General features: G+C 42.8%; 1 protein-coding gene across 3 annotated transcripts in view; it reads left to right on the forward strand.

The window, feature by feature from the left end:
* adamts18 (ADAM metallopeptidase with thrombospondin type 1 motif, 18) overlaps positions 1 to 12,685 on the forward strand; it is a 53,668-nt gene that overhangs the window by 20,722 nt on the left and 20,261 nt on the right. For all 3 annotated transcript variants that reach the window (XM_046349658.1, XM_046349659.1, XM_046349661.1), the window contains 5 exons: positions 297 to 434; positions 574 to 727; positions 1,694 to 1,789; positions 2,469 to 2,617; positions 11,586 to 11,758. In XM_046349658.1, the coding sequence (XP_046205614.1) occupies positions 297 to 434; positions 574 to 727; positions 1,694 to 1,789; positions 2,469 to 2,617; positions 11,586 to 11,758 (710 nt within the window). The remainder of the gene's footprint in view (positions 1 to 296; positions 435 to 573; positions 728 to 1,693; positions 1,790 to 2,468; positions 2,618 to 11,585; positions 11,759 to 12,685) is intronic.

The following is a 12,685-nucleotide window of genomic DNA, read 5'->3' on the forward strand; positions in this document are numbered from 1 at the left end:
TACTGTAGGAGGGTCGACCGAAGCGTTTTTAATGCTGTATCAACACATGCCTGTTTAAAACACTCACACTCATCACACTCCATGGAGCTTAAACAAGTTTTATAAAACTAAAATGTTTTAAGGTTACTAGGGTAAGAGTTCCGACCTGACCAGTTGAGTTCTGACCAGAGGTTGGACATTAACAGTCTCTCTTTCTCTTTCTCTTTTTCTCTCTCTCTCTGTCTCTCTCTCTCTCGCTCCGTCTCTCTCTCTCTCCCTCTCTCTCTCTCCTTCTTAATGATCTGTCTCTATGGCAGTTTTGGGATGATCCATGATGGAGAGGGGAATCCTTGTCGGAAAGCAGAAGGAAACATCATGTCTCCAACCCTGGCAGGTAACAACGGGGTCTTCTCCTGGTCTGCCTGCAGTCGCCAATACCTCAGCCGCTTCCTTGGGTAAGCCTTATAAATGAACCTCTGATATGGCTGCCATGCATGTGATGATGTAGTGTGGTTCTCATGCACCTGTTTGTGTTTATTAGTCTTTAATGATAGGTCCCTGTCCTGTTCAGTGTTTCTTGGTTTTACTCCACAGAACAGCTCAAGCGTCGTGTCTGGTGGATGAGCCCAGGCAGACTGGGCAGTATAAATACCCAGAGCAGCTCCCAGGTCAGCTTTATGATGCTGACACACAGTGCAAGTGGCAGTTCGGCTCCAAGGCTAAACTGTGCAACCTGGACTTTGTCAAGGTACCTGACACTGAAAGGCACATTCGTTAGTGGGTCGCACGAAGCTGTTTGACAAGTGTGCTACTGGGAAACATAGGTAGGGTTTAACCCAGTATTATCTCATTTGCATGATCTTTGTGGGACAAACCATTATATGTTCAAAACAGCCGTATTTAAACTCCAATTACAGTATTCAAAACGGGTCCAACAGACTTGAACACAACCCTAAGGAAATGGGCCTCTTTAACCTTCCACTATACTACATTCAACAAGACATGCATTGACATGCAAATCCAGCATGAATAAGGAACGGGTCAAGAAAGGGAGGTTGTGTGTGGGAAATCAACATCCACACCAGTCCATCTATAGGATTAGTGCTCATGGTATAGGCTGAGCCATTGCATAGCCCCCATACAACCTTTTGTGTTCTCCTGAACCCCAGCCCTAAGTTTGAACCCGTCTCCTGAACCTCGACGTAGGTGACTCCACATCCTAATTAACAAGGATTTGGGATGTTTGCCTCCCTGTGTTTCTTCCCCCTGTTGGGATTCTGCAGTCGTTTCGCACGGTGCAGAGGAGAGCTAATTAGCCGCGTGCTCTGCCCTTACGGCTGGCCGTGGCACACTAGCTCAGTCAGTCTGCTGCAGAGCTAGATTAGCACGGGGGGACCAGTTCTCTCATAACCCCAGTCTCGCTAACTGTTTGCCAGATGCAATCGGGCGGCACGCCAGCGTGGCACAGGTCCACTGCCTGGCTCCCAATGCCTCATCTCTCCATACTTACCGCTGCATTGTGGGAAGGAATAAAAGATACTTGCTGATTAGCGTGTTTCAGGGAATGCAATGATTGGTTTTGACAGTTGTTTTGGAAATGGGGGGGTTATTGCTTGTAACCATGGCAGTGGGGTGTTGGTGTTGTAGTGGTGTTGTTCTGATGAGGGGAGGCAGATGCTGGACTCACTGTTTGGTGTGTCTGGTCACTCGGCAGGACATCTGTAAGTCACTGTGGTGCCACAGGACAGGTCACCGGTGTGAGACCAAGTTCATGCCCGCTGCCGAGGGCACCAGCTGTGGGACTGACCTGGTAAGTGTACCATCTGTTTCCATGGCAATGTTGCCCATCATGAAAGGGATGGAAGGAGACAGGGATTTCCATCTATCAGTATCACTCAATGTAACACGAGTTTTAACACACATAGACGTAAAAGCACACACAGGGATGCGTACACAAATGCACAAGGTACAAAGCACCAGCACAAAAGACAGGTTCCCTCACAAATCCACATATGCACACACCTGCAGGAGCGTTTTGTGCATTGTTAAATGTCCCCTAAGAACACAAGGCTCCTATTCTTTTTCCGCAGTGAAAGATGATAGTGGGAGAGAGAGAAAGGTGGTGATGTGTGTGAGTGTGTGGTTTGGCTCAGATAGGCCTAGGTCTCCAGGTGTGGTGCTGGGCATTCACCCAAACCAGGAACCTCAGCGTTGGGGCAAGCCAAAGATCCTACCACCGATACTAACTCAACATTTACATTTTTTTTCTGTCCATCCCGCCCTCATCCTCCCCCTCATCTCTGTCTCTCTCTCCCTCTCTTTCTTTATATTTATATTTATCTTTATCTTTATCTCTCTCTCTCTCACTCTCTCTCTCTCTCTCTCTCTCTCTCTCTCTCTCTCTCTCTCTCTCTCTCTCTCTCTCTCTCTCTCTCTCTCTCTCTCTCTCTCTCTCTCTCTCTCTCAATCTCTCTCTCCTCTTTCAACAGTGGTGTCGGCGAGGCCAGTGTGTGAAGTATGGTGACCACGGTCCGAGAGCTGTCAACGGTCAGTGGTCAGGATGGTTTGAGTGGTCGGACTGTTCCAGGACCTGTGGGGGAGGGGTTATGTACAGGGAGCGATCCTGCACCAGCCCCAGGTACAGTACTGTTAGCCATACTAGGGGGTCAGGTGGGGTCATAAGAGTTCACTGCTAATTTAGAATCTCACTCTGGGCTATTTTAATGCATAGCCTACTAGGGGAGAGTGGTATCACTCTGTCACGGGAAATATAGTATTATTTTTAACAAATATATCTACATATATTTCAGGATGTTGTGTATCCCTGAAAATAATTAGAATTCAGGTAAAAATGATAGTGTTGAAAACCTAGCTTGTCCCAAAAAAGTGTTATCTTAGCAGAACTACAGGGTAAATTAAGCCGTCTACAAATTAACATAGGCTAGGCCCTGTTGTTACCTCATATCCCAGTGATAATGTCTTGCATTACTACGCCTGTGACGGAAATAGTAACATTTGCTCAACTTTCCCTTGGCTCGACTATTGGCTCAACTTACCCCATTTTGACAATATTAGCCCACACAGCTACAAGGATGCACTTTCATGCTAGGTTTAGGACCTCACATTTACACTTATAGAGACCCCAAATGGTGTACAAAACAGTCTTAAAAATATCTACTTGAAACGTCTAACACACTAAATTAATTTGACTTGGTGAAAATCACATTATTTTGGACCTAGCTTGCTTACCACTTTTTCCGTGATTCCATGAAATTATGTTTGTTCGAAATATTTGGTCGATTAATATATTTTGTGTACAAGGATGGCTCAATTTACCCCTTTGGCTCAACTTACCCCACTCTCTCCTACCATAACAAGCCTAGATTTGCACTGGGTGAACTCAACAACTCCTGGTCATACACCAGAGAGGATTGTTACTGTGATAGTTACTTCTCCATTACTTTACATTGTCTGGCAGAGGTAATGCTCCATACAAGACGGCTGGTGGATAGATGAGCTTGAGGCATGATTAGCCACATTTTACCTCAGCTGTAGCTTGTCTTCGCTAAGTCTCTACCAGCACTACCATAGAACCCATGAAGAGCTCCACATACAGTGTGTCTGCTCTGTGCAAACAGAACAGGGTTGGATTTGGACAGGTGAATGTGGCCTTCCTCCCAGTCAGCTCCCCCTGATTTACTAACTGAGCAACTGAGAGCGTGGCCTGCCTGGCTGCCTGCCAGTTGGCTGTCAGCCCATTAAACGCTATTATCTGTCAGTCTACAAAAAGACAGCAGGCCATATTAAAGGGTTGTCTCTCATGCCAGTTTAACCTGCTCAGCTCACAGTGCTACTCAATGCTCTGCCTCAATCTTCTCACTTCCCCGGGCAACACAAACCTATTCTTCTTCAAGCATTCACAGCCGAGGCAGACACTGAACACACACACAGATGTAAATATAGAGATGTAGCACACAAATGCCCCAATACTAGATACAATTCTCAGGCTCATTTTAGCTTATCAGTTAGATCTTCTGTGTGCTATATGTCTCTTAGCTCGATTGTTCTCATAATATGTCTGGTTGATGTCAGACTTTGTGTGCTTGTTGCATGGTACTCCCACTAGTAGTCACATTGATGTGAAACCTCAAGTAGAGCCAGATTGCATCTGACCTTTGGCTTCTGGATTAATTTGAGATTTACAAGTCCCCCTGAGGGCAGGTTTGGCTTCGGAGGGCTTGGCTGCTTCAGAAAAGGACACGGAGCTGAAAGAAGGAGGGCCTTTATTGATGGACAGGTGGCTTAGATATCTTAGCATCTGGCTTGTTCTCAGGTTTGTGTCTTGCAAGGATGGGATGTAATCATGCCTATTGGATAACATCCAGGCACTCAACCACTTTGATTGCATCAAGGATAGACTTTTAACTCAAACCTTTCGAGTATGTTGAGGACACTGATTTCTCTGTCCTGTGATTTTGATGAATAAGACGATCTGTTAGCCACACCAATTAGACTATGATCGAGAAATGTAATTGAACAAGGCTATGATTTAGAAATGTAATGGCAGATAGGATTTCCAGGACAGTTTAGTGTGTATGTGTGTGTGTGTGTGTGTGTGTATGTGTTTGTGTGTGAGTCTGATGGCGTAAGCCCATGTGTTTCCTCCCAGCAGTCGCAGCAGGTTGATGGAGGATATCTCCTCTCAGCACAGGCAGGATAGAGTAACCTTCCCAGGCACAGGTGTCCCTATGCTGTCCCTGTGTGGAAACTATCTGGCTTGGGAAGTCCACCTTACCTTCCTCACTTACATACGTACAGTACGTGTCTCTTTTCGTTAATAGCGTAACGTCTCAATGGGTTTTACTGTTACCTCAAATAAATACATGCAGACAAAGCAAAAAAAAAAAAAAAAAAATCCCACATGCTACAAGAGGGAAACCCTCAATTGGATTGGATGTAGTGCCTCAGCAGAGAATTAGAAACGACTTCTCCCTCTCCCCCAACATTCTGTCCAGTCAACAGGCTGTGTTGGAGGACTGCTGTTGGTGAGGTGCTGTCCTCTCTGCTGTACCTGATTGTTCACTTAAACCAGCCTGGACCAGTCTGGGAGAGAGAGAGAGCCAGAGGCAGACAGACCCTCATATGATGCACATTATACAGTCAGTGAATAGCATACATGGAGCTATAGAAGTATAATCCACTTTATGAATCATGTTGACTTTTTTGGGGGGGGGGGGGCAATAAAGAGGTATTTTTAGTAAGACCCATAAATTGTCACGGGTCAGTTTACCAACGGATCCTACAGGATCCTAATTTGATTACGCTGTTTCAGGAAATGTCAATTGTATTGTATTTGATGTTTATATTGTAATTTGTCATTTCCATTTAAACTACAGACTGGATTTTCCCTCACGACAAAATGCATCAACTCCTACACAAATGTCAATGAATTATAATCCACATAATAGTTTACAATTCCTCTTGCGGCAGGATTATTTTCCTGCTATAGCAAACGGGCTCAAATTAAGGTCCTACATCTGTACAGTATGGAGCAATGATATTTATGGTACTTTACTTCTTTGCTGACTACTTTGTGTGTTTCTGACAGTTTGTGGTCCATTACAATATTAGAATCATCTATAAATGCCCTTCTGAGCACAGTGTCTTCCATTTCACCACTGGACTGTTGAATCTGTTTGTCCCCTTAAATCACATTTTAGCTCTGATCCATGAGAACAGGAGAGTATTTTAAGCAATCCGTCAGATTATTTTGGCAGCCCCCTCTTGGTATAATCTGTGGTTCTGAAGATGGATTACCCTCAATCTGCCCACTTGTTTTGGCTCTCAGACTGTAACATCCCCGTGTAGTTTACAGATTAGGGTCGAATATGTTCTCTCCCCAAAAACAACAGAACATGCAATGTATTATGCAATTATATTCAGCAAACATGATTTGTTTGAAGACTTGAAGACAGTTTCAAACGTTTCATAGCTACCTAACATACATACTTTGCAGTGGTTGTAAAATAAAAATACAATTGTAGCGAGGGAATCCCCTCTGAACACAGCAATCACCTGCAGATCAAATACATTTACAGTCCTGATAAATATGGCAACATGGTGTTTGGTAAGATCCTTCATAAATTGGTGTTTGACGGTAAGATCCTTTATAAATTGGTGTTTGATGGTAAGATCCTTTATAAATTGGTGTTTGATGGTAAGATCCTTTATAAATTGGTGTTTGATGGTAAGATCCTTTATAAATTGGTGTTTGATGGTAAGATCCTTTATAAATTGGTGTTTGATGGTAAGATCCTTTATAAATTGGTGTTTGACGGTAAGATCCTTTATAAATTGGTGTTTGATGGTAAGATCCTTTATAAATTGGTGTTTGATGGTAAGATCCTTTATAAATTGGTGTTTGACGGTAAGATCCTTTATAAATTGGTGTTTGACGGTAAGATCCTTTATAAATTGGTGTTTGACGGTAAGATCCTTTATAAGTTGGTGTTTGATGGTAAGATCCTTTATAAATTGGTGTTTGACGGTAAGATCCTTTATAAATTGGTGTTTGATGGTAAGATCCTTTATAAATTGGTGTTTGATGGTAAGATCCTTTATAAATTGGTGTTTGACGGTAAGATCCTTTATAAATTGGTGTTTGACGGTAAGATCCTTTATAAATTGGTGTTTGACGGTAAGATCCTTTATAAGTTGGTGTTTGATGGTAAGATCCTTTATAAGTTGGTGTTTGATGGTAAGATCCTTTATAAATTGGGGTTTGATGGTAAGATCCTTTATAATTGGGGTTTTGGTAAGATCCTTTATACATTGGGGTTTGATGGTAAGATCCTTTATAAATTGGGGTTTGATGGTAAGATCCTTTATAAGTTGGTGTTTGATGGTAAGATCCTTTATCAATTGGGGTTTGATCCTTTATAAATTGGGGTTTGATGGTAAGATCCTTTATAAATTGGGGTTTGATGGTAAGATCCTTTATAAATTGGGGTTTGATGGTAAGATCCTTTATACATTGGGGTTTGATGGTAAGATCCTTTATAAATTGGGGTTTGATGGTAAGATCCTTTATAAATTGGGGTTTGATGGTAAGATCCTTTATAAATTGGGGTTTGATGGTAAGATCCTTTATAAATTGGGGTTTGATGGTAAGATCCTTTATACATTGGGGTTTGATGGTAAGATCCTTTATAAATTGGTGTTTGACGGTAAGATCCTTTATAAGTTGGTGTTTGATGGTAAGATCCTTTATAAGTTGGTGTTTGATGGTAAGATCCTTTATAAATTGGTGTTTGACGGTAAGATCCTTTATAAATTGGTGTTTGATGGTAAGATCCTTTATAAATTGGTGTTTGATGGTAAGATCCTTTATAAATTGGTGTTTGACGGTAAGATCCTTTATAAATTGGTGTTTGACGGTAAGATCCTTTATAAATTGGTGTTTGACGGTAAGATCCTTTATAAGTTGGTGTTTGATGGTAAGATCCTTTATAAGTTGGTGTTTGATGGTAAGATCCTTTATAAATTGGGGTTTGATGGTAAGATCCTTTATACATTGGGGTTTGATGGTAAGATCCTTTATACATTGGGGTTTGATGGTAAGATCCTTTATAAATTGGGGTTTGATGGTAAGATCCTTTATAAGTTGGTGTTTGATGGTAAGATCCTTTATCAATTGGGGTTTGATGGCAAGACCCTTTATAAATTGGGGTTTGATGGTAAGATCCTTTATAAATTGGGGTTTGATGGTAAGATCCTTTATAAATTGGGGTTTGATGGTAAGATCCTTTATACATTGGGGTTTGATGGTAAGATCCTTTATAAATTGGGGTTTGATGGTAAGATCCTTTATAAATTGGGGTTTGATGGTAAGATCCTTTATAAATTGGGGTTTGATGGTAAGATCCTTTATAAATTGGGGTTTGATGGTAAGATCCTTTATACATTGGGGTTTGATGGTAAGATCCTTTATAAATTGGGGTTTGATGGTAAGATCCTTTATAAGTTGGTGTTTGATGGTAAGATCCTTTATCAATTGGGGTTTGATGGCAAGACCCTTTATAAGTTTGCATGGGATTGGAGATGATCAGATTGCCTGTTTCACGACAGCATCTGACGGGCTCTGAAAGATGCTTTGCAAAGGTTAAAACACAGTAGTTATTGACAGCGTGTGCAGCCTGTGATGGTATCAGATTGCAGAGCCCTGGGTTAACTGCAGCCTGGTATAGGGGAGGCCCAGTAGGCCCTGAGGGGAGAGGTCAGTAGGGCTCATTGGGGGCTCCGCACCACACAGAGGGGAGTGTGATCCAGCAGGGAGGCCCAGGTCCCAGCAGGCTGGAACTGGGGAGGAAGCAGGGCAGCAAAGTAGGAGGTCGAGGGGTGGTTGTTGTGTGAGGGACAGGGAGGAGGATGAGAGAAGGGAGGACAAGGAGGGGGAAGGGAGAGAGCAGGTGATGACTAGCCAGACAGGATGACCTCTAGTCCACTGAAGTTTGGACACTGAAGTTGCTGTCGCCGGGAGATTTATCGTCCCTCTGCGATGCTGGAGGTATAGGATCTGTTGAGAGAGAGAGTGAGAAGAAAAGAAAAAAAAGGTATAACAAGAAGTTAAACTTGGCTGGCACCCCCCTCCCCAGCTATCCCAAAAGTTCTTTTCAATCTACCGAGTAGGGGGTCAGATACTGTACTGCAGGGTCCCCCAACTGCCTGCCCGTGGAATGAATTTGGCCCGCGTGTGATTTTATTTGGCCACCCCAAGTTTTCTGGAAATGTCATATATATATATATATATATATTTTTGTTTTGTTATAAAAATGCAATTGTTTAACCTAATAGACTATAAAACACCAGCAAATCAGCTCCAAGTGATTTAATTAGAAAGAAATCTGTTCAAAAGTATTCCCACGCATAATAGAGAGATATATGTGATCTCATAAGAATGTAAGCAAGGTTTGAAATTATTATGTTTTAGTCAAATATTATATTTGTTTGGGCTTCTTGCGGTTCTTTTTTTCAAGCTACAAATGATTTGTAATTAAGTTCCTGTCCCCTGACTATCCACTCAAGAAAAAAGGAGCCTGCAGCTGAATGTAGTTAACGATCCTTTACTGCATCTCATCTCCCTGAATTAAAAAAGTAGCACCCGAACCCATGTTAGAACCCCGACAACGTCTGGTTGTCTGCGTCCCTCATAAGCAGTCTAACATATGGGCCTATGTGTCTCCATTCCTAAGCCTTAATAGGATCAGACTGGGAGCTCGGGCCCAGATCTCTGCACACAAAATGAGAGGTGCTCTGAAAAACAGGAGGTTGACACTGACACCTGTAATAGAGCCTGTCATTCTGGGCCTTCCTGGCAGCTCCGGGATGCACCAGAAAGAGGTTTGCCTTCCAGGTTTTCTATGTAACAATCCACTGTTATCAGCACATGCTTTTCTCTGTGTAAGCTCGGCTCAGATAAGTGTTGACAGTAAAATATATTATGGAATGTGTGCCCGCTTTGATGCTGAACATCATGCACGTAACGTTTTCACTGAGTGTGGTTTGATAGGAGTTAGTGGTATGAGATGTTTTTATAAGTCCTGTGTTGCTTTGCTGTTTAGTGTCTGGGCTGATGTTGTTTTGTTCGATTACATATTTGATCTTGGCAATGAAATCCAATAATATTTCCCAGAGTTGGTTGGCATCAGCCAGAGTTGGTTGGCATTTTAACACAGACAGTCTACTAATGCACATACAGTTGAAGTCAGAAGTGTCACGCCCTGACCTTAGAGAGCTTTTTATGTCTCTATTTTGGTTTGGTCAGGGTGTGATTTGGGGTGGGCATTCTATGTTCCTTTTTCTATGTTTTGTATTTCTTTGTTTTGGCCGGGTATGGTTCTCAATCAGGGACAGCTGACTATGGTTGTCTCTGATTGGGAACCATACCTAGGTAGCTTTTCCCCACCTATTTGTTGTGGGTAGTTATTTTCTGTTTATTGTTTTCTGCACCTGACAGGAGTGTTTCATTTATTCTCTTTGTTATTTTGTTATAGTGTTCAGTTTAAATAAAAAGCATGAACACTTACCACGCCGTGTCTTTGTCCCCATGTGCAGTTGCAAACTGTGGTCTGGCTTTTTTATGGCAGTTTTGGAGCAGTGGCTTCTTCCTTGCTGAGCGGCCTTTCAGGTTATGTCGATATAGGACTTGTTTTTACTGTGGATATATCTTCACACGGTCCTTTGCTGTTGTTCTGGGATTGATTTGCACTTTTCGCACCAAAGTACGTTCATCAAGAGAGACAGAACACGTCTCCTTCATGAGCGGTAGGACGGCTGCGTGGTCCCGCGGTGTTTATACTTGCGTACTATTGTTTATACAGATGAACGTGGTACCTTCAGGCATTTGGAAATTGCTCCCAAGGATGAACCAGACCTGTGGAGGTCTACACTTTTTTATGAGGTCTTGGCTGATTTCTTTAGATTTTCCCATGATGTCAAGCATAGAGGCACTGAGTTTGAAGGTAGGCATTGAAATCAAATGACGTCAATTAGGCTATCAGGAGCTTCTAAAGCAATGACATCATTTTCTGAAATTTTCCAAGCTGTTTAAAGGCAGTCAACTTAGTGTACGTCAACTTCTGACCCACTGGAATTGTGATACAGCAAATTTGTGAAATAATCTGTCTGTAAACAATTTTTGGAAAAATGACTTGTGTCATGCTCAAATTAGATGTCCTAACTGACTTGCCAAAACTATAGTTTGTTTATAACAAGACATTTGTGGAGTGGTTGAAAAACGAGTTTTAATGACTCAAAACGTCGACTTCAACTGTTTGTCTACCCAGGGCTTTTGAAATTAAGACATATAAATAAATCACTTACTTGAATGAATCATGGAAGACTTTCCTTCTCATTTAACAACACACTGTTCCCCATGTGTAAAAGCACACATACAAACACCAACACCCACACATTCACTTAGCTGGAAGTGAATGCTGGCTCTGCTCCACCAGGAAGAGCCTAACGGAGATTCATTTGCTTTGAGGTTAGGCAGTGGAATCCTGCCCAAGAAGTGCACTGCTCCACTTTAAAACAGCCTATCAGGCTCACAACAGGGAAACCGGAGGAGGTTGGTGACACCTTAATTGGGGAGGACGTGCTCGTAGTAATGGCCGGAGGGGAATGAGTGGAATGGTATCAAATCCACGATGCCATTCCATTTGCTCCGTTCCAGCCATTATTATGAGCCAACCTCCCCCTCAGCAGCCTCCGTTGTTGGGTTGTTTCTAAGAACAGAGGTCTTTTCTATTCATGTGGCTGAGTGGAGATACTTGTGGCTGCTGTCTTCACAGGAGTGGTTGGGAACCTGGATAAAACCCAATAACCTGATTTGTAGTGTTGTTTTGAGGCTGCCATTGTATACTTGGTCTTGACTTGATCTTGCTGAGTCTTAAATGTGAATGATTTCTGAATTGAAACTGTCAATACAGGGCCCTAGAAATGTTGGCTTGAGTCCCTTCTCCCCATGTGTTGAAGAAGAGAACGCCTGCCCTAACTTATGTCACATCTGTGTCGGGTCTACATGTGTTAATTTTGTGTTGCTTTAGGCCACAACACAACGGGAAGTTTTGCCAGGGCTCCGCTCGTCTCAACCAGCTGTGTAACACAAAGCCGTGCCAGCCAAGCGGAGTGGACTTCCGTGCCCAGCAGTGTGCTGAGTACAACAGCAAACCCTTCAGGGGCTGGTACTACAAATGGAAGCCCTACACCAAGGTGGAAGGTATGGCAGCTATTTGTTCAATTCCCCCAGTAATTAGGAACAGGGTAAATGTTGAATGAGCCAATAGAGTACATCTAGAATGCACCTCATATAGTCAGATTTTATAGATTTGCCGTACCCCCGAGAGGGACACTTTACAGATTCGCCGTACCCCCGAGAGGGACATTTTACAGATTCGCCGTACCCCCGAGAGGGACACTTTACAGATCCGCCGTACCTCCGAGAGGGACATTTTACAGATTCGCCGTACCTCCGAGAGGGACATTTTACAGATTCGCCGTACCCCCGAGAGGGACATTTTACAGATTCGCCGTACCCCCGAGAGGGACATTTTACAGGAAGTCCAAGAGTACGAAAGCGACTTTATAAACCGAGAGAAGAAAACGCAGTCGAGTTAAATACAGTGCTTGTTAACAGTGCATTTAATTAACATTGCAGGTGGATCAGATCTTTATGTCCTGTATATTCTTGTAAAACTCTCAAATGAGGCTATATGTTGGATGACTTTGCAAATCTTTTTGAAATCTTTTGTGATTAACCTTGTTTACTCATTTGAATGCTGAAGCCACAAATGTGCCTCGTGTGCACCATGTCAATGTGTCAGTCTACTCATGCACGAGAGTGCTGTAGATAACCTGAGTCTAAACTACATGGGAAACATGTAGCCACCCGCTCTCTCTCTCTCTCTCTCTCTCTCAGGGAGAAATAATATATTATAAAGGAAGCCCTTAAGGCAGGTTTTACCTGTGTCTACCACATACATACTGTATGAGTGAGAGAGCAGGGAGGGAGAGAGTGAGTGAGTGAGAGAGAGAAAGAGAGAGAGAGTTTGGCTGTCACCCCATTACCTTTGCGAGACCTCTGATTTATGAAGATGCAAGCAGCAGATCCTGAAAAGACTCTTGGGGCCTGAGGTGAACTGTCGCC

Source organism: Oncorhynchus gorbuscha, linkage group LG05 (genome assembly GCF_021184085.1).
Source record: "Oncorhynchus gorbuscha isolate QuinsamMale2020 ecotype Even-year linkage group LG05, OgorEven_v1.0, whole genome shotgun sequence".
Lineage (NCBI taxonomy): Eukaryota > Metazoa > Chordata > Actinopteri > Salmoniformes > Salmonidae > Oncorhynchus > Oncorhynchus gorbuscha.